The sequence below is a fragment of the Hippocampus comes genome, unplaced genomic scaffold (assembly GCF_001891065.2).
Source record: "Hippocampus comes isolate QL1 unplaced genomic scaffold, H_comes_QL1_v1.1 scaffold594, whole genome shotgun sequence".
Classification (NCBI taxonomy): Eukaryota; Metazoa; Chordata; class Actinopteri; order Syngnathiformes; family Syngnathidae; genus Hippocampus; species Hippocampus comes.
In genome coordinates, this window is record NW_017804883.1 from 34977 (window position 1) to 55965 (window position 20989).

General features: G+C 43.8%; 3 protein-coding genes across 7 annotated transcripts in view; 1 reads left to right on the top strand and 2 right to left on the bottom strand.

Annotated features, from left to right (window-relative positions):
* Positions 1-2352, bottom strand: part of pak5 (p21 protein (Cdc42/Rac)-activated kinase 5) — a 33781-nt gene extending 31429 nt beyond the window's left edge. For all 3 annotated transcript variants that reach the window (XM_019882509.1, XM_019882501.1, XM_019882474.1), the window contains exon 1: positions 1703-2352. The gene's annotated coding sequence lies outside the window, so the exon portion shown is untranslated. The remainder of the gene's footprint in view (positions 1-1702) is intronic.
* Positions 2353-2975: 623 nt separating this feature from the next.
* LOC109523413 (galectin-3) lies at positions 2976-7329 on the top strand. Of its 3 annotated transcripts, none has more exons than XM_019882563.1 (8): positions 2976-3471; positions 4700-4775; positions 4958-5116; positions 5206-5673; positions 5751-5839; positions 6186-6357; positions 6435-6559; positions 6953-7054. In XM_019882563.1, the coding sequence occupies exons 2-8, from the start codon at positions 4734-4736 to the stop codon at positions 6954-6956; spliced, it is 1059 nt and encodes a 352-aa protein (XP_019738122.1). In that variant the 5' UTR covers positions 2976-3471; positions 4700-4733; the 3' UTR covers positions 6957-7054. The 3 variants fall into 3 exon arrangements, with proteins under 3 accessions (XP_019738122.1, XP_019738130.1, XP_019738116.1); XM_019882571.1 differs by having other exon boundaries at positions 2978-3471; positions 6462-6559; XM_019882557.1 differs by lacking the exon at positions 6435-6559 and having other exon boundaries at positions 3093-3471; positions 6953-7329.
* Positions 7330-7729: 400 nt separating this feature from the next.
* Positions 7730-20768, bottom strand: LOC109523432 (mitogen-activated protein kinase-binding protein 1). Its single transcript, XM_019882586.1, has 30 exons — positions 20477-20768; positions 20138-20229; positions 19596-19658; positions 19467-19524; positions 17804-17974; positions 17594-17731; positions 16705-16887; positions 16416-16576; positions 16103-16292; positions 15623-15763; positions 15338-15507; positions 15069-15160; positions 14766-14891; positions 14244-14314; positions 13441-13551; positions 13224-13322; positions 13027-13138; positions 12754-12817; positions 12563-12658; positions 12291-12483; positions 11571-11893; positions 11381-11484; positions 11167-11316; positions 11031-11097; positions 10556-10699; positions 10306-10463; positions 9768-10220; positions 9163-9417; positions 8836-8921; positions 7730-8432 (listed from the first exon to the last, which is right to left on the bottom strand). The coding sequence occupies exons 1-30, from the start codon at positions 20576-20578 to the stop codon at positions 8193-8195; spliced, it is 4413 nt and encodes a 1470-aa protein (XP_019738145.1). The 5' UTR covers positions 20579-20768; the 3' UTR covers positions 7730-8192.
* Positions 20769-20989: the final 221 nt, after the last annotated feature.

A 20989-nucleotide genomic window follows, 5' to 3' on the forward strand; every position in this document is an offset into this window, starting at 1 on the left:
GTCCATGACTATTTCAGTCTAGTTTTAGTCAGTGAACTGATGATATTTCAGCAGAGGTGGCAAATTCAGGTCCAGAAAGTTAAAACCACAGTTTGGCTTGAGCCACAGATAGTGGGGGAGGCATTTGCCAGAAATTCCATCTTCTTCTGATAAAAAAAAAAAAATATATATATATATATATATATATATATACATACACTGTATCGCTCATCAGGACTTAGGGAAAGGGGTTGCCACCCAGAGAACAGAAATAACATGACATGCATGGGATTTCATGATGTAGCATACGTACTTTTTTATTTTGCAAATCACATTAGTCTCGTTTTAATTTGTCAACAATATGACATGATAGATTTAGGTCCCGTTATGAACACATGACCAACAATTTGCATCTCGTCTCCCTTATGTGATTAAAGTCTCGTTGACGACATTTTGTCCTCACTTTTGTTGATGAGAGCAATAGTGATGATAGCCAAGTATCCAGAAATGGGGAAAACAAAAGTACAATCTGCAGTTTATGATGGTTGAACACTGGTTATGAGTCATATTAGTCGTGTAGGCTATAGCATTCCCTCAAGCTTTGAACATTATGTAAATCTCCAGTGTCAAGAGTACATGCTAGGACACGCATGCAGACACTACTGTTCAAAAGTTTGATGCTCACTTAAAAAATGTCCATCTCGTGTTTGTTAACAGTTTGGTATAAAACTAACAAAATGAAGCAGAGCAAGGATTTTTTTTTCATGATGGGAAACAGCATGGGTCTGCCAGAGCCATTTATTTGTTTACAGTGGATTGACACACCTATTGTCTGTCAGAGTGACGTCCACTATTTGAGGAAATACATGAAATACTGTAGCTCCAATTTGCACAAATCCCTCTTACACTCTATGAGGAAACACAAGGTCAAGATCCAATGCCACAAATAAAGGCCAAAATCAAACAATTGGCAGTCCAACCGGTGCTCGAGGTGTTGCGTACAACGTGTTTAGTTATTATTACTGTACCTCCATTTGGGTGATGTTTGCACCCGTGGCGATTATGAGTTTAGCAAGTGTCAGGGGGGAACCCCAGCAAGCGCACTTAATTTTCCTCTTGACTTCACTATTCTAATCCCACAACGAATTTGACATGCAGCTATCTGCCGCCCTTTATTTACCTGCCCTACATTACCACACAGTGAAGGCTGAGTGTGTGTGTGTGTATACCATGTTTCATGCTTGTCATACAGTATTTGTCCTGCAAAAATAAACAAGGAGTATACCAGCAGTGGAAGCGATATGGTCATGACATATAAAACAGTTAAAAGGAAGCTTAAACAGATTATCAGCGTTCGACGGGAATAAGAACAACGCATGCAAAATGATGCAAAAAACACGCACTCCGATCCAGGATGGGGAATGTGTGATGCCCACCCGCTACTACCAAGGACAGCTGCCGAAGCGCGGCGAGGAAGCTGACAGCCATAACAACCGCACACGCTCCGGCCCCGCAAATGACAGCTCTCTTACCGCATGAATGAGTCGCCACAGCCCGGATCGAGCCAAGCCGAACCCCGATTGTTCGGACACATTAGGCCGAAGAGAGCTTCGCCCTTCCCGGCGGCGAATGTTCGCTTTCTCCGCTTTTCTCCTCCACCACCATCAACCTACCATTGACTACACTCGCTCAAAATAGAATCCAAACACACGCCGGCACTCACCTGCTCGTCGCCGAGTGGAAGAGCTCACATGTCCCGTGGCTTTCTCCGGTTCTCTCCTATGCGATTGTGGCGAGAGAGGAGTCGGGTAGCGTTACGTGTGAGCCAACGGCGCCATGTTGAGTCTCCGGGAGCAGTTCTCCTGCTGTGCGCCACATCCGGGCCGCTCGGAGAAGCGAATTAGTGGCCGGAGTGGGGCGTTGAGCACCGTGGGAGAAAGTGTCGGTGCACCTGTGTTAGCCCCGAGGATAAACTCACCCTCTCGATCATTGAGAAGCCTCCTTCCCTAAGTGTAAATGCGGGTTGTTGCCGTCATGTCGTCAGCAGCTCCTGTAGTGCTTGTGTTAGCGCTGCTAACGCTCCATTCCAATTACATTAACGACACATACCGGGTTTAGTGCTGACGTCACTGTTGATTTGCATGCACAGGTTCGAGAGTTGAGCTTTGATAACCTTAAAATGTACAATTTGACTCAACAGGGCCGTCATACTTCAGCTTTAAAATGACATTTGGCTCAAACCGGAGTGTAAAAAACGACAGAAAGCGTTTAAAAGTGAAGCAGTTTGATCGCGTGACGTCATAGAAAAAGATGACGGCGCCATCTCGTGGTGTATTGTGAAAGTGCGGCTAAAACGGAACCTACTGAGGCGAAAAAAAAACCGCAACATAAAAATATATATACTGTATTTAAAAGATAGGATAGAATGGCAACTTTCGACACATTTTGCTAAAGTCATTCAAGTTATTTTCTGTACAATAATTTTTAAAATTTAATGTACATGTATCTTTGTATTCATTCGATTGTTTTACTCATTTCATGATCAGTTTAGCTTTTCTATTCTTTTAGGTTCTAATTTATTTGTTAATATTTTGTATTTAGATGTACATTTTGATGAAGTGTTCATTTTTTGCTTATTCATTTTATGCAGAGAGGTCGTTTTTAATTTGTTCTGTGATTTTAATATGTATTCTATTTCTATTTCAACATGTTTGTTTTACTCATCTAATGTTCCTATTTACATATTATATTTACCTCTACTGCCTTTTTTTAAAATAACCATTTCATGTTCCTCATTCAAAATCAATGATAATGCATCTGCTTGTTTTTATACAATTAAAGGTCACCCAGTAAACATCATGTTGAAGAATTCCAAGATTCGCTGTAATTTAGGACTTTTTTGTTAGTGTGTTGGCTAATCTAATAAGGATGCCCGCAGACAAACCACTGCCATTGTCAAATCCTGAGTGTTATTCGTCATGTTGTTACCTGAAGATTTATTGCAAACGTATATGGAAGCAAGCGCTTGTCTCACTTGATATGGTCAAATCACATTTCGCTGTAAGTTACTTTAGTTGTTGCCATGCCAACGGTGACTTGTGAGAATTAAATGTCAATGAAATGAAAAGACACAAAAACAAAAATTGCACTGTAACGATTAATGACTGAAAGTTGCACACAAATAAACCCTGGTGGAGGTAATCAGCACATTAGAAATATTTATTTTATTTAAGGGAACCCTGCTTGGATAGTAACGTCATCTGTTTTTTCAGGGGCGGGAGATTTAATAGATGCGTTGAGGTAAAAATGCACTTACGTGTTATGTTCATGTGTCACACTACCGGGGCACTGCTGAAAAGTGGGCATGTCCAGTGAGTGAGCATGTTTTCGTGTATATAAAGTAGATTTTAGTTCTGCCTGCTTGACTGCTCCCAGCCAACTAAAAGGCATAAGCAAGTACACAGCAGCCTGCCACCACCTCCAACACCACAGGTAAGCGTTTGTTACATACTTTTGAGTATTTTGCTATAGACCTTGATGCTCAATGACAAGGTCATTAAAATATAGTCATTTAATATTATATAGATGAAGATACATGGTAAAATACTGAGATGACTGAATCAGAACTGTTTTGCTTACCTTATTTCCGCACACAAGAGGGTTGAAATATTAAAAAGAGTTGCCTCTGGTATGGCTGACAACCAACGCAAACTATATTGAACATAATATATGAAAAGCTCAAAAATATATCAGCCAACCTGTCATAAAGAGACCATCCAGTATCACGAAGTGCTGCTTTAATATGGGCTAAAAGAATAATAATAATGTGATAATAAAAAACTTCTGTCCCAGCAAGGGAATTTGTAACGTTAACAAGTAAGCATTTTTATTATGATAGGATTGAAACAAAAAAGTCTTACATATGTAAATGTAAATCTAATATGCTGTACAAAGAAAATAGTTTTTAAATATCATTTAAATAGTCAAAAATATTGAAAATATATTGGCAACAAAACGTAATAAGTTTGTAAAAAACAAATAATTTGTTTAAAAAGCTTTAAAAAATGCATGGAACAATAATTGGATTTTAGCTTTAAAAACTATTTCAATCACGTTGCTTTATTAAAATCCAAAAACATATTTTGGCAGTTTCCTACGCTGTTATTTTAGGCGAGCTAGGGTAATGTCCTAATCTCTGTATTTATGTATCTTTTTGCTTTATACGTACATACTTGAACCCTAATTTAATTAGCAGTCACAAGGGCAAACAATGTGCTGAAGTCAGGACACTCACATTGTTGACTTGTCCTCACACTCAATGATCCTCTGTGTCATCTGTGTGAGTCACCGTCCTTCCTCAAGTCATCAGTTCATTTCGGACTCTTAGTGCCACCACAGCAACATTCAGTCAACTTGGGGAAATAGGCGAGCTCACATTGTCAATCGCATTGACGGCACCTACGAACAAGTTAGTCTTTGATAAATGTTCTCTTTCATTTACATTAAGAGTTCAAGATTATTGAATCTACAATCCATCTCACACAATTCAGGATCTTTGAGGAGCCGCTTATGTTTTTTTGTTGAAATATCAGATTGCACTCCGTCAAACCTCACGTTAACATTTTTTGCAAACACTGAAGGCAGACTTTTCAGCGTACCTAACGTCAACCTAGTGGTGTTTGTGTAAAAATTACCGACTGTTGTTGAAATTTTTACGCAGATTTTTTTGGAGCGGCTTGTTTTGCCCAGGCAGCATGGACGTAAGTAGCTCCCCACAGTATCAGATGCAAGCACAGGTAAGAATATTTGCTTTTTTCCTGTATCTTAACATGAATGTTGATGCTTGTGTCAATGTCGCACCGTCAAGTTGGTGTCCTCCATACTGTCAACCCTCTCTCTGCCTCGTATCTCCATCCTGGCCCCTGACCCTCCACCCTCCTCACCCTCTCCTCCTCCTCTACCTCCTTCCCCCCTTCAGCATGCTGACGTTCTGTGTGGCAGCTGCCCCCCTGGTTCTGCCCCACAGACTAGCGCCCTTTGGCCGGGCCAGACGCCTGGGACCGGCTTCCCCAGCTGGCCTGCGCAGGCCACCCAGCAGATATTGCCCACCCAGCAGCAGGTCCAGCCCACCCAGCAGGTCCGGCTACATAGTTCAGCCTATAATTTTAATGATGTCAGCATTAAAACGACATCAAAATGCATGTATTTGTTGCGTTCATGTTTCAGGCCTCGCAACCTGCACCGTGCTGGACCGGGCAGCCTAACACTCCATGCTGGTTGGGGACTCAACCGTTGCCCGTCTCTGGACCCAGCCCTCTTCCGGTCCCACCTCAGATCGTAACACCCTCGCCTGCCCCACCTGCAAGCATGATCCCTGCTTCAGCTCCGGCTCCGACCGTGGCTCCGGCTCCGAGTCAAATCTGCCAGCCTTGTTGGCCTGGCCAGTACCAGCCTGCCCAACCTCCGGTTCAGGCTCAGGTACCCTTTCAGGTCCCGGCTTTATCTCCAGTTCCTGTTCCAGCACCCGCTCCCGTTTCTGCCCCTGCTCATGCTCTATCTCCGAGCCTCCATCCATCTTTGCCAACATGGACTGCCCATCCTGGTTGGCCTTACAACCCCGGACAGCCAGGATGGCCCGGACAGAACCCGGCCCTGATGCCGAAACACTGGCTGCCGCCAACGTCAGGACCACTAGTAAGTAACAACGCAGAAAAAATGATGAGTGACTTCCGTAATAATGCTTTTGTTCTTGGTTCGGTTTTGACGTTTAGAGCGTACCATACAATCTAAACCTGGCTCGAGGTGTCTACGACAAGATGATGATGACCATTCTGGGCCAGATAAAACCTAATGCGAAAATGTAAGTACTCCAGGGGAGGATTACCACACTCTGAAAAGTGCTGGGTTCAAAGTAACCCATATTGGGTGAAATAGCCAGGCCAGCGCTGGGTCCAAATGGAAACGAGCCAATGCTCCACTATATTTATACCCAGTGTATTAGGTTGAGGATTTCACCTGGTACGTTGGGTCAAGATTTTGATCCAACAAGGGGTAAATACTATCAATGCAGATGAGTTAAAGCTAACAAGAAACTGGTTACCAAGTTATTAGTAGGCCCCCCAAGAATCTCCTAAAAAGACACAAAGCGCCACTTATCCTCTCAAATTTCAATCATTTAAGGTATTCATCAAACGATATTTTCATAGGTTCACTATAAACTTCCTACGAGGCAATGACATCGCCTTCCACATCAACCCTCGCTTCGGTGAAGGGGGAAAGCAAGTGTTGGTGCGTAATCACAAGGTGGGCGAGCATTGGGGTCCGGAGGAGAGGGACCTGAAGGGACCCTTCCCCTTTGCCCTGGGGAGCCCCTTTGAGGTGAGCTAAAGGATGAGTTGCAACACCACCTGGTCTGCACATGAGCTCAGACACATGACGCCCTTGACTGACTCCAGGTGACCTCTCCTCGGGTTGAATGTCAGGCTAACGTTTGGCTGAAAAGATGGAAAGGGTTGGAAAGGCGATTGGGAAAGCTGATCCTAGATCAGGGAAGTGACGCCCCACAGGGAGACTCCTGGAGGTCAGTCGCGGTCTCGTGTTGTTGCTCAATAGCCTCACTAACCAAAATAAAAAAAGTACAATGGATCCGCCAAAGTCAACGACATAAACGATTAGGACTTCGACTAACCTCATCTATCTATGCAATTGTCTACTAAAACAATTTCGAGCTTTTAGGCCTACTGTATGTGTTTTTTCGAGCTTTTAGGCTTACTGTGCGTGTTTCCATGAATATCAAAGACAATTTAGCGTTAAAGAGAACAGGTTTCAAAATAGTGGCATCAGCTGGACCAGGTGGGGTACTTCTACAGTTGCTCCTAAAGTAAAATGCTCACTGATCGTGTGTGTGTGTGTGTGTGTGTGTGTGTGTGTGTGTGTGTGTGTGTGTGTGTGTGTGTGTGCGCATGCGTTTCAGATGAAGATCTTGTGCACACAGGACTCGTTCCGCGTGGCGGTCAACAACATTCCGTTGTTTGAATTCCGCCACCGTGTCCGCGAGCTCAACCAGATCAACAGAATCAACATCCTGCACGATGTCGTCCTCACTTTTGTCAATGTGGAGACACTTCCGTAGGACTGCCTCACAAATTTATCGATTAATGAACATAACACGATATTGACATTTCGTAAGTGTGATTAAATGTGTTACACGCTCCTTCACCACTAAAGCCACACTAATATTGATGAATGTATACGCATTATATTTAAACAGCTTTGTTTTCAACGTGTGCATTCGACCACTTATGAATTTGTATGAATGTTTTTTAAACCATTAAATAGCCTCCAACAGAATGTTGAGGTTTCTCTCAATTTTTGATTTTCAAATGTAAATTTAATATGCTCATTTATACGTTGGTACCAGTTAACAATTAACATTTCAGTTGAATAATCGTTTATCATAATCGGCATTAAAAAGAAATCCCTATCAGCTGGGGCTTTTTATAATTACGTTTATTTCTTTTTTTATATTTATAATTTATATGCACAATGGTCTACCAATAGGTTAATATACCATCAGTATATTCTATCAGTATAAATTTATGACACGTCTGTGCGATGTGAATGTTTCATTTGCCATCATCGGGGTGATGCTATTTTTTTTTTTTTGATATATTGTGCAGCCCTAAATGTTATGCAACATTAAAAATTTATCCTAAATATAAACAAAAACACAAAGAAATAAATTAATCCATTTTTTTCCCATTTCATGGACTTTATATGTACAATGCACATAGAAACAATCATCAAACACACAACATCAAAAATGTTGCACAATTTATAATATATATTATTTTTTTTCACAATTAAGTTTCTGATTGTTATATTTACTTTTAGCTAAGTTCAGGAATGGGCAGCGAGCGGCCCACGATTGTCAACTCCCACATACTTGCAGGCCGGCACCTGTGGATTCCCCTAGTTGCGCATTTGTTTTAAATCCTTTTTTTGTTTTTTGGTTTTTTTTTTGTAGGGTAGCCAACCGCCTTTTTTTGTGGAAAACAGAAACTGGTTTTCTGAATTTGTATTGTAGACTGTATTGTTTTAAAAAGACAATTTCAACATGTAAAAAACAAGCGAAAAAGAGCTAAGGCAACAACTGTCGTTTAGAAAATTAGAGCAACCATCGGCGTTTTGAAAATAGAAGCTCGCCCTCTGTTTCACATCTTGCTCTCCAGCTTTCTCTCCACTGACTTGAGCAAGAGCTCTGCATACTGCTCCAACAGAGCCAGGGCTTTGTCACCTTCACCTTTGACCTCTGAGCCCCAGGGGGCACTGTTGGGTGGCCAGGAACTCGGCAACAGGTCCAGCTCGGCCTTGGTCGACGTCAACGCCCCAGACAAAACCTTCACCATCTCCTGACAGACTTCTTCTCCGCAGTCCGGAGAGCTGTGGAGCACCTGATGTAAACAGAAATAAGTGAGAAGGAAAACCTACAGTGGTCACAGAAATAACATGCATCTGACAATAGTGTGAATAAATAAAAACTGAATCGATGGGAATCAATTGTGGTTCAAAAGAATTCTTTAGATATGAGAATTACTTAGATATAGATTTATATTATTTCGATTTTATTATTTCGAAATCAATTTTCACCACCATCACCATCCCCCACTTTTTTCCGAGTGGCACTAAACAGCTTGAAGCCTCTTTGAGGAATTGTAACCGCCATATCTGCCAAACTGCTGAATGTTGTGAATTGAGTTGAGTCACTGTCTCATCATACAGCAACAAAATCAGCCAACCGCCGGCTTCCATCTTCAAACATTCTCTCAGGGCATCACACGATAAACACACACTGACCTCGGTGTAGAGCGTGACGGTTCGCCTCAGACTGCAATGAAGCTCACTTGCGGCCTGCTTGCACACTTCCAAAGTAATGGAATCACCTGCGGAGTAAACACGAGTAAAAATATAGCGAATGGAACATTATAACGACACACACATTTTCAAGCTGCGTCTGTGCACACTGTTGTGAAAAAGTGAAGAGTTGACGAATGGAACATTATAACGACACACACACACATTTTCAAGCTACGTCTGTGCACACTGTTGTGAAAAAGTGAAGAGTTGTCCTCAAGAGAATACAAACAACCCAATAATTGTTGCCTGCATTGCAAGTACACTCACCGGCATGGCACTGCCGGGAGGCCATCGGAGACAGAGAGGTCGAAACGCAAGCTTGCGGCGGCCAGTGCGAAGCAGAGTGACGACGAAAAGGACGAAGAGGAGTAGGAGGTCGAAGGAATGGAAACGGAGAGCTCGGAAACGACAGGTCGGCGGGAGGAGAAAGACCTGAATGTGTGAGTGGATGTTCCACCACCACGGGGAGCACTTCAGGCGACGAGCCTTCGGAAGTCGACACTTTGTTCTTCTCTGCTGAACCTTACACATAAAAGAAGAAACATAGATTCAAAAAAAAGGAACAAATCCGTGTTGTGGTCCCGGCAGCCACATTTCCTGAAACAGAGGGCGCTGTGGGATTTGGGGCATTTATTTCCCTTTGCCAGTATATTCTTGGCCCACTCGCTACGTTCGGAGGAGGTCCCTCGCGTTCATCAGGTTTCTACTGACGAAATATGGCAGCTGACTAAGGAAGTGGACTTCCACAGCAATAACGGTTTGCCCATCCCATCCCCCCCTCGTTGTCTCAGAACCGTCCCGTTTTGCCTGCGGTGGGCTGAAATGGAGCTGCAGAGCCCGTCGGGAAGAACATATTGTAAACGTTGCCTTACCTGTGTAGGATGCGACCTCACACGCTGGTCCCACGGTGGGAGAGGAAGCTTTTGTTGGACTTCCCTGACAAAAGGAGCCAGCTTTCAGCTCCAAGCTGCGTCGAGGGCTGAGAGGCTGCTTGGGCTGAGGGATTCGAGAGGACGTCGGCGTGACGGCAGCGAGGGGATGCCAAGACGTCTCTACTACGTCCAGATCCCCCCAGGACCTACGGGCCTTGGGGAAGTGGGGGAGGTCGAGGCCGATGTGGACGCCCTCACCCACGGATAATGAGCGGCTGCTTTTGGCCATGGAGCTGGCTGTGGGGTTCATGTAGGAGCAAGGAGACTGCGGCGAACCTGGCGAGGGCGAAGACGCGCGCGCCGACGAGGCTTTGAGAGGGCCTCGGTCCAGGAGGAGATACTGGGGTCTTTTGCCCGATTCCTTATTCTCACAGGGCAGCGGAGATCGCGGAGCTGTGGGGAGGAGTCAGTAGTTTTTTTAAAACTTCAATGTAAATGCGGTATACTGTTATGGAATCGCAGTGGAAAGGTAACGTACAGGCGATGGTGAGGTTCTGAACGGACTGGGACTTATGCAGACTGGCGTTTCTGTCAGGCAGCGGAGGTTTGGATGGCGGCGTGGAGAATCTCCAAATGTGGGACCCCAATGTGGTCTTCTTCTGGGGTCTCAGGATGACTGTGGAGTCTGTGACGAGCCTAGTGAGACAAAAAATATAGAATAATAAGAATCAGAATAATCAGAATTGACTAAATGCCACTTTTGAATTCACCATCTGGTGATATCTTACTTTGGCCCCTGGGAGACGCTCGGGGACACAGGGCTCTTGTCCTCTGTGGTACTGCTTTGCTCGTTTTCCATCAAGGGGCGCACTTTGGAAACAGGAGGCTTGTGGGAGAGCCCGTGGCCTGCTTTGGAAAACAGAGGCTCTCGCCTGCACGCACATGAGCAAAGTATAATGTGAACTGTCTTGGGGGGGGCAAATCACTTTCTGAAAGTGGTGCTTAAGATGAACTGTGAGACTTTTTTTTTTTGTATGAATTGTTTAACTTAGAATCTGTTGTCTCTCAATTTTGACAAATGTCTTGAATTTTTACTTCATTTTTGTTTTTTTTAGCAAATTCAACCCTTGAGGGCGAGACACTGTGCCTGTCATATTGAAACGCATAATAAAAGCAGGTGTCCAATGGTCTTTCACAACAATGTAGTTCAAATGTATATGTTATTAGACTCGACCTGTACCTCCTTGAAGTGGTGCTACGTACCTGCTGTGATCTCCTCTGGCCAGGAAGCGTGAAGAAATGCTGAGCCTCAGGACTCTGCTCAGCTCGGCTGCAAGTGGCACAACAACGACATCAAACAATAACCTAGAAAAATCCAGAAGCATTAAGATCATCCTACCTGGGTTGCAGGCGTCCGCCAGTGTCTCAAAATTCTGCCTGAGGAAATCTTCTTGTCCGGCCTCGTCCACAATGGCCGCCTTTGCCTTTGCTCCCTCTTCTTGCTCATCCTCCGAGCTGCCCGGGCTAAGGGACGCGTTGTCTGCAGAATCTGTTGATACTTGTTTTTAGGCTGAGCTTCACGCAAGAGTTCCTTCTAATTTTACAAGTCTTACCATGCAGGATGCCATCGGGACTGGTTCCTCGGCTGTCATAGCCCATCGAGCAGGCGCTGTCCGGGCTATAGCTGTCCTGGCTCTGTCTGTGCACCTGACGCTTCCTGTGAAGCGAATCGATTTGTGGGTGTCAATATGTTGGATGCTGCTTTTGGCGGCATTATGAGATTGTGTACAAACATGATTGTACCTATCTTGTAGAGCCGCATCATCTTCGTCATCCTCCCTCACCACCCAGATCATTTCGGAACTCTCCGCGCCTTCAGGCGATAGCCAATCACAGCCGACGATAGGCTGACGTAAGTTTTTTTTATCGGGGCGATCCGAGCTCAGAACGGAGTCGTGGAGAACGGGGGTGCTACTGCATGCTTCCGTGTCGGCGTGATTGCTGGGAGTGAAGGTCTCCAGCTGCCTCAGTTCTAACATGGACTTAACCTTCAGCTCCAGAGAGCCCCTTCGATGAGACCAGCGACGGCGAGGACGACGACTGGCGACTGGCGTGGCTAAGTCGGGCTGGAAACAATATGGGGGGGGCTTTTAAGTAAGCAAAATATTAAATTCTTATTACAAATAATAAAATACAAATATATCAGTGCTTCTCAATTATTTTCTGTTATGCCCCCCTAGGAAGAAGAAAATATTGCGCCCGATCACTCTACCCCGAGACTTTAAAAAGTATCATTTATCAATAAAATTGTTAACACTAACATTGTCCCCTTATTAACACTCAAGAAAACAAAAAAAGGAATACGCCATTACAATGAGCGCGCCATTGCCACCTATTGTTGTGGATGCGCAATTACATTTGATTCTAGTACCCCCCCCCACCCACCAAAGTATGTTAGCCCATGAAAAGATTATACAGTAAGATGCTCCAAAAAGATTCAGTGAAGAAGTGCCTGCCACTTACTTTTGCTGGCTCCCAGTAAGGTGCTTCTTCCGAGCCGCACGCGTCATCTTCTCCGTGGCTGCTGTCAGTGAACGCGTTGTTACTGGAGTCGTCTTCGCGGCCATCGGAGTCTCGGTGGACGGCGCCGTCCTCGTCGTCGCGCTCGCTGTCTGAGGAGAGCCCCACCAGAGCAGGAGCGCTGTGCACCTCTCGCCTGCCCATCAATTGTCAAAAATGAAAATCAAGAGTTGGCGGAATCTGGGGGAAAAAGAGGGACGAGAAGGTGAGGTCACCTGAAGCCGGCACTCTTGAGTGGCTGTCGGAGCTGAAACAGCTTCTGTTGCATGCTTATGGTCAACTCTGGAGCCAGACGCCATACAAATATGCAGCTATGCCATGAAAACAAAAGAACAATGGGTTAGTACTGAGTCATTATTTTCACTGACAATGTTTTGTCCCATGTGGACTGAAATGACATCCTCACCTGTCCCCTGACACGCTGATCAAATGCTTGCAGTCGTTGGTGAACCTCAGACCAGTCACAATTTCTGAAACACGCAACAAGTGGGATGCACTGCTTGTCTTTGGCTATCTGCTGGTCTAATGAAACCAAATTTATGACCTCACATGGACAAATGCGGTGCTGTCCTGTACGACGACCATTTATGATGTATTCGAACCTTGTCTTAACGTATCCCAATTACAATGTTTTCACCCCTATAACGTTCACATTCCTATGTGTCACCATGTCTTTTACCTGAATGGCCAAACATGGTGGCAACACACTCTCCAGTGCGAAAGTCAAAGATGCTGATGTTTTTGTTGGAGCAGCTAGCAGCCACGTACTGACCAGACGGATCTATTTGAACCTGCAACACCAAACACACACGCACGCACGCACACTTTATTTGGTCCACCATGCACAGGTAATCTCAGATCAGCAGCCCTTCTCACCCTAAGCAGGCTGCCGTCATCACAGAGTGATCCTCTGTACAGTTTCTTCTGTTTGCCATTGCTGATGTTGAAGATCCTGTTGATACAAAAACACCTGACCTTACACGCGCCCACGCACACACACACACACACACACACACACACATACACACACACACACACACACACACACACACACACACACACGCACACATATAAAATGTAAATATTACAATACATCCTGGCAGCCCACCGCCACGTGTTTGCAGCTGGGTTCCACGCCCATGTCGTACAGTGTGGTCTTCCTCACCGTGTGGTGAGAACACCTGAACTCCGTTCCTGTGTCGTTCTGCAAAAAAACATCATATATAAGATACACATGCAGGAAAATATTACACAGTATATTTTATATTTCACATTCATGTTACATACAAGCACATTCGGGTGCAGGATTCATGCAAAGTTTCTTTTTAGCAAGTTGGCAAAAAAAAAAAAGAAAAAAATTTTAGGTGCTGACGTGTCCCCCCCATTGCTGGATTTTGAGCATTTTCTTTGGGAGTGTGTCCTCTTTCTTTTTGTAAAAAAACAAACAAAAAACAAAAAAAAACAAAAAAACATTCATTTTCTCGTAGAAGAATAATGTGTATTTACCTCCGTTGGAACTGAGGGTTACCTCCTATATCTGTTGACAAACGTTCGAAGCGGTGTTGGCACTCATTAACCATGCTGTGCGATTATGAGGATGCTGGCTTTGGCTGTGCAAAGAGCTCCATAAATCTTAGTGGTGACTAACAAGCGGTTGTTTATCACGGCCCATAAAAGTTAACATTCACAGGCGGCGAATAAGAATGAGCACAAAAAACAAATGGACCCTGATTGGAAAAGGTTTGCTGGTCCACACTTTATGCTAAGCTACTTACGGCAGATTTAAGGTGAGGCACATGTATGTGAATGTGCGTGTCTGTGTGTGTGTGTGTGTGTGTGTGTGTGTGTGTGAGAGAGTGTGTGTGTGTGTGTGTGTGAGAGAGTGTGTGTACCTACCGTGTGTGCGGTGCGGAAATAGATGCTTTTATCTGCCCCACAACTGATCAACCTCACTTTGCCGTCAGTGGCTGTAAGGAAAAATTCAAATTGTTGTATGTTCACAGAATAAATCAAATTATGTATTATACACAATGTGGACAAAAGTATTGGGGCACAGTATTCCGTCAAAAGGCCTCTCATTAATAAGAATCCTATGATACGTTTTCTTTAATGTACTACAAATGGTGATTTTTTTTTCTGGTGTTCCAATAAGAAACAATAAAAAATGCCTATTAATGTAAACATAATCATTTTTTAAGTTATGATCCAACATGCGACGCTCGCATCATTGCTACTTGCAAACGTGACCAATCAAAAGATGACACGATTGATTGCTGCTTTCCTCCTGTCTGTGTTATGTCCCAATTCTTTTGTCCATACAGTATAAGATTAAGGCCCACGTGAGCACGCATAATCAATAGTTATGTATTATTTAAAGAAGCGGTGCGCACAAGGACTAAAGGGTCTCAGTAGGCTCACCGGCGAAGCGTACGGCCGTGATGGAGGACGAGTGCTCGTCCAGCGTTTGCACAAGGCTGTAGTCGGAGGTGGCATCCAGCACGTGAATTAGACGATCTCTGCTTGCCGTGGCCAAAAGTTGCAGACCTGCACGCGAACCAAACTATTCAATACGATGCAGAATTCACCTTGTTGTGTATCAGGATGGAAGAATGTAGGAATAAAAGTAGAATGGAAGGTGAAAGCGAAACAAGGATGGTCTGACAGGAAGAAATGACGGAAGGAAAGAAGGAAGGATTGACATTATACATGTGCGCTGTTGACCTGTTTGTGGTTTGCTGTATTCCAGACAGAGGATTTCAGCATCATGAGCTTCCACTTTAAGAATCTCCTCCATGCTGCTGAGGTTATGGATTCTGAACAGAACAACAAACAAGGCCAAGCTTCATCGACTGTATCAGAATTGTTTGTCACGATAGTAGGCACGCCTGTACAATTAAATGACAGCAAGCGGTGCTTTGAAATACAAATTCAATTCAGTCCGTGACCAATCCATTGTCACAAATCATCTTTCCCGCATTGAAAGAAATGACCTGAGAATTCCGTCGCGGTCTCCGGACGCCAAGTGTTTCCCATCTGGGCTGACACAGATAGTGCGGACGCCCACCCTGCTTTCCACCGGCTGTCCATCCGTGTTGGTCAGATTTTCTGCTTCCTGCAAGGCAGCCGTGCTCGTGCCCGTATAGATGATCTTGAGGAGGTCCTTTGACCACAACAACAACAAAGCAAAAGACATGAGCAGTTTTTAAAAAATTGTATTGTATGTTTTTTTTTTTTTTTTGTTTTTTTGTTTGTTTTTTTAATGAAGTCAAACTGACAGTGCTGAGGATGTTCCGAGAATGAACATGGGTGCGCTCATCCACGTGCCACAGTCTGATGGTGCTGTCGGACGAGCAGCTGAGAAATGCGCACACGGGCCGCACACTCGCCACCATCTCCCCAGGAATATCCGGAAACATCTGAGGGAGCATTTAGTCCACAATAGGATCTTGCGAACATAATAAAAAAATGTGTATAGAACAGCCTGTATGGGTCAATCAGGATTTATTTGTTGCTTTTTAAAAGAAAATATTTCCTGACTGTTTATGTATGCGGATGTATGTATTTGTAATGTTATTACGTTGGAATTGTATTGTAATGTTTTAGAGAATCCTTCTTTTTTTATTGTAATTGGATTTTTTATTTATTTTTTTTAATAGTCTATATACGCACCTCGGGAGGACAAGGAGAAAAAAAAGCATATTGAAACAATTCTTTTTCCTCTTTTTATTTTTATCACAGAATGCAGGTTAGCTTACCTCTAGGTCCCATACACAGGCGGCATGGAAGAGGGCAGAGTGGACCTTGGCCACCCGGGTGAGGTCGGTGACATCCCACACGAACACGCTGTGGTCGGCGTATACACAGCTTAGCCAGCGGCTGATGGGGTCGTATGTTACGGCCGTGGCGTCCGGGTAACGGGCATCCATCTGGCTGCAGAGTAAGTGACTGGAAGGAGAGACAGACGGGAAAGATCGCTCAGGGTTTTTGTCCACCTGTCGCTTTAATTGATGTCTAAAGTGATGTTGTGGGGGTAGGTATGTGTTTATGTGCTTGCCTGCGCTTCCTCACCTGGCTTGGGTGACGGACGCGACGTCTGCTCCGAGGGGGTGTGGTCGAGGCAGTGTGCAGACAAAACGTAGGTCTAGTGGGCTGAAGACTCGTACTGTTCCGTCAGCACAGCTGCAGAAGATCCGGTCCCAGGACAGAGACAGTGACTGAGCCACGCTGGTCTGAACAACACGGAGAAGAATAGGTCACTCATATAGTACAGTACAGTACTACTGTTTAGTGTTAGATACCAAATGAAGTGTGTGAAGTGTGTACTACACTTGAATACCTTATTGCAAATCGTTTTTACCTGCAGGTCCACCCACTTATCCAGCATCCTGTTGCCGTTGAACTCGCACAGCAGGCCAGAGAACGTGACGCAGAAGGTGGACTCGGACTTTTGGCCTCGTCCACAGGCCACGTCGCAGAAGAAGTTGTTCCTCAGCTCACCCAGCAGACCCGAACGGCCCAGCAAAGGCATCGGGGTGCTGGCCTAAAAACAAGACCAGCTCATGATTTGGCTCATTAGCCTCCAAATGTACCCTAACATATATTTTATAACCGATAGAGAGCCGTGATTCAGTGCTCGTGAACAAATGTCCAGCACAAGCGAACCGTGCCAGCGTTCGGCTAAATTGCTCTGCACACAAGTTCAGTTACTGCGGTCACAGCTGACCAGGTGAAGTGTACCGAAGAAGAGACACAAATTCAAGTGGGATTGAAAAAAAAAAATGTGATGACGAGGGAATAATGTGTGATTGGAATTAACTAAAAGAATAAATCAAATTAACAGTATTTTCACTGTTGACTGTATGATTAAAATGACCTAAAAGTATGATTTAAATAAACTCAAGAATAATTAATAGAGAACAATGCATTATTTAAAGATACAAAAGTATGACTGAAACTAATGTAAACTCAAGTGTGACTGAGAAGAAGTAAAGAATGGCTGAAACGAACATAATTCTGACTAAAACGTATTTAAGTATGGCCGAGATGAACTCAGGTGTAATTAATACAGACAAATGTAGGATTCAAATGTGCACAAGTCGAATTGAAACAAACTCAAGTGTGACTGATATGAACTCAAGTATGATTAAAACAAACTCCACTGTGTTACGGCAAACTCAAGTCCGATTTCGAGGTTTTATGATAAACCATCACAGTCATTAAATGCGAGGTTAGTATGCGAGTAGTACCTTACTGGCCTTGCAGTGGTCCAGATACCAGAACTTGACATGTCTGTTGCCCACGGTAACAAAGTAAGAGCTGTCCTCAGAGAATGACACGCCCGTTACCTTGCTGGACACCTTGTTGGCAGCGATGACCACATCCTTCTGCGATAAAAGGACCAACATGTTACAAACTCAAGTGCTCGTGCAGTATAAAGTAGGCAGTTGCACACATACTTTCCACGCCCAGACGTTAACCATCATGTCGTGCTGGTTGCCCACGCTGACGATGTGCTTGCCGTCGGGTGAGAACGCCACACAGGAGACGCCGTATTCATGCTTTTGGAGTTCAGACACCTGCCGGCGCTCCGACACGTCCCACAGTCGCACGGCGGGAAGGTGGCCGCTCTGTGGAAGCAATCGGTCCGAATGTTGAGTTGCTTTTTTTTTTATTTTTTTTAAGCAAACCAGTTCAGTTAAAGTCAAAATGACGATTAAATCGAAGAAGAGAATAGAACAGAAGAAGAAACCAAAAAAAAAGGCCATTCTCAAAACAAACTTAAGTATGATTAAAATGAACTCAAGTATATTATTTATATTATGTATAGCAGACATGATAGGGAAAAACAATAACCCACGATTAGCTTCAATTAAACTAAAGTATGGTTAAATCGGACTAAATTGATTTTTTTGTGATTTTCCTCTCATTTCTTTCCTTTTTTTTAAACTCTGTAGTATGGATCCCTCTGGGTCTGAAATAAAGAATAAATTAGGTCAAGTAAAGCAGCACTGGTGGTGCATGAAAACGTAATGGAGACTGTGGTGTTTTGTTCTGAGGTTTCAATGTCAAGGCAGAGTGTAGAGATTACTCTTTGGCTACACAGTTGCAAGACTTGTAACCCTCTCACATCTCTCTCTCTCTCTCTCTCTCTCTGTCGCTCGCTCTGTAAGGGATCACTGAGCTATTTCCACCACCTATCGTTTTAAAATGGCAAAGTCAAGGTCAGAGCTAATAGGTGAGATAGGTCGTCCAGCAAGGAGGACACCAGAAGAGTTGGCTCGCATATCGAGAAGACGGTACAATACAAGAGACACTATACTATAGTAACGTTTCCATCCATCATCTATCCCTCTATCCAGTTTTGAAAAAAAAATGCAGGTGTCTGTTACAATAGAAATACACTTGGGAAAATTCTTTTCAAATCCGAACAAATCAGACATTCGCAATCCACAATGAGTAAACCCTGCAAATATGCAAATGACTAAATAAAAGGTCTCTGTTTTCGAATTGGCCCAATTAAGAAGAATGCCGATGCAATAATCCCGTTTTATTAAGAGGCAAAACAGGGGCCAACTTGCTATCGAACTTTGCTCTGCTGTCACAATAACTGGCATACACCCATCCACTTCCACAGTGAAGTCCTTTAATCAGCTTTGATTGGCCCATTGGGACAGATTACGCTGGCACTTTGTTTCCAGAAGCCATAGATGCCAATCGGTGATCCTAAAACAGCCTATAGGAACACTGAATCCTTAATCGACCGGCATGTGCATGTGCACCTAAATCCTGCAGGGGATTTTCTCAATGAAACCACAGCATGAAGGATATTTTACGAGTTGCTGTGGTTGACTGTCAAGTTTTATTGACATTACATTTCTAAACATTTTTTCAACAGCTTTTATAAATCAATTTATTGTTAGTTGAATGAATAATTCATAGATGATGACTGACAAATTCTGCTCATGACATTTTTTCATGAATGCTTTTTTTGTCTGTTTGTGTCCTACAATAATATTGGCTTGAAACTAGTCCAGGCCATACCCTGCCTCTCACCCCAAAATCAGTTCGGATAGACGCCTGGGATGTTCCATTAGCGTGCAAATAAGATGTGCGCCTCACCTCGCCTGTGACCAGGTATTTGCCATCCTGAGAGAAGGACAGAGCCGTGATGGTCTTCCTGCAACGAGGAATATGCGATGTATCCATCATGCATTGACATTGCCGCCATTTCAATGTAAACCAGCTCACCTTGACGTGTTGATGAGGTGCTGCTGTCTGTTCTTTCTGGGGTTCAGCAATACCACAACACACCTACACAACGCACACACAATCAATACATGCAAAATAAAAAGAAAACATGCATGCAGCTTTATGTACTGGAATGGGACCAATGTGAGTAATCGCTGTTAAGCTGCTATTAGCTTTGTTCAGTGTACTGTTAAATAACAACTACAGGATGGATTATACGACACACACAAGAACAATAAAACGAACTAAAGTACAATTAAAGCACACTCAAATAAGAAAGAACTTGTGATTAACAAACTCAAGTGTTACAGAAACACGTTTGGATGAAATTAATAAAAGCATGATCAAAATGAACTCATGTGATTGAAACAAGTTTAAGTCTGATTGAAATGAACTAAAATATGATGGAAACAAACAAAAAAAACTAGAAAAAAAGTACATGTTGGTAAAGTTAAACTTTTGGGGGGGATGAAATCCATTTAAAAGAAAAACCTTTCAGCTATATATATATATATATTTTTTTTTTTTGCACCCTTCCTCACCCTGCAGGATAAGCCACCAGTCCAGTTTTGGGGTCACAGGCCAGGCAGCTGTTGCCCAAAGCAGTGATGCCTAGAACCTTTTCCAACGTAACCTACAAAGCAACATCAGTCAGTGTTTGGCGGAACATTGATATTAAGACCATTGAGTATTTTCAATTTCCCGAGAAACTTGGGACAAAATACCATTTAAATGTATCAAAATTCGGGTTTCGCAACAATAACAACATATATTAGATGAGCGCTGCCAAATTGCAGTAGAGCTCATAGGCACAAACTCCAGATGTCAACAAACTGGCTGATCATCTATCACTGTGTTGTTGTTCATTTATGTATACTTGCCTTGCTGGCCAGGTTGTCCCTACAGTCTTTCCCATGTTTGTCCGACGGCGAGCTCAGCAACTTCCTGATGCGGCTCTTGATGGTCAGTCCATCACCAGGCATGGTGACCCCGGGAACCTCCAGTGGTGGGCCTGGTAGTTGACTTCACGTTGCTGCAAAACGATCAATTCAACGTTTCCTTTCCAGAGTGAGGAAGGAGCGTCTCGCAAAGTGGGATAGCCTCCCTGCTGGCGGGACATGTGGATGCTTAATCTCCTGAGAACGGTTTAGCCGGAGGCCCGCCTGTCGCCTCAGCCCAAGCTCCAGGAGTTCCGCCTTGTGATTACATCAATGGTGGCGTTTGTGCCTAATTAATTGACTTGATTGGATTAAAAGGCAGGCAGAGAAAGAGAGCGAGAGAGAGAGAGAGAGAGAGAGAGAGAGAGAGAGAGAGAGAGAGAGAGAGAGAGAGAGAGAGGATGGAAGCTCTTTTTGCTTTGAGTTGACTGTTTTCTCAATTAATATAGTATGAAT

Excerpts from the sequence above, each read along its gene's own strand:
- LOC109523432 (XM_019882586.1), bottom strand. The coding sequence starts at position 20,578 with ATGCCTGGTGATGGACTGACCATCAAGAGCCGCATCAGGAAGTTGCTG. Across the intron at positions 11,098-11,166 it reads GGCGGACGCCTGCAACCCAG|CCGAGCTGAGCAGAGTCCTG; the intron begins GTAGGATGATCT and ends TGCCACTTGCAG. Across the intron at positions 8,433-8,835 it reads CCGTCACGCTCTACACCGAG|GTGCTCCACAGCTCTCCGGA; the intron begins GTCAGTGTGTGT and ends TGTTTACATCAG.
- LOC109523413 (XM_019882557.1), top strand. The coding sequence starts at position 4,734 with ATGGACGTAAGTAGCTCCCCACAGTATCAGATGCAAGCACAG. Across the intron at positions 5,674-5,750 it reads CGCCAACGTCAGGACCACTA|AGCGTACCATACAATCTAAA; the intron begins GTAAGTAACAAC and ends TTTGACGTTTAG. Across the intron at positions 6,358-6,952 it reads CCCTGGGGAGCCCCTTTGAG|ATGAAGATCTTGTGCACACA; the intron begins GTGAGCTAAAGG and ends CATGCGTTTCAG.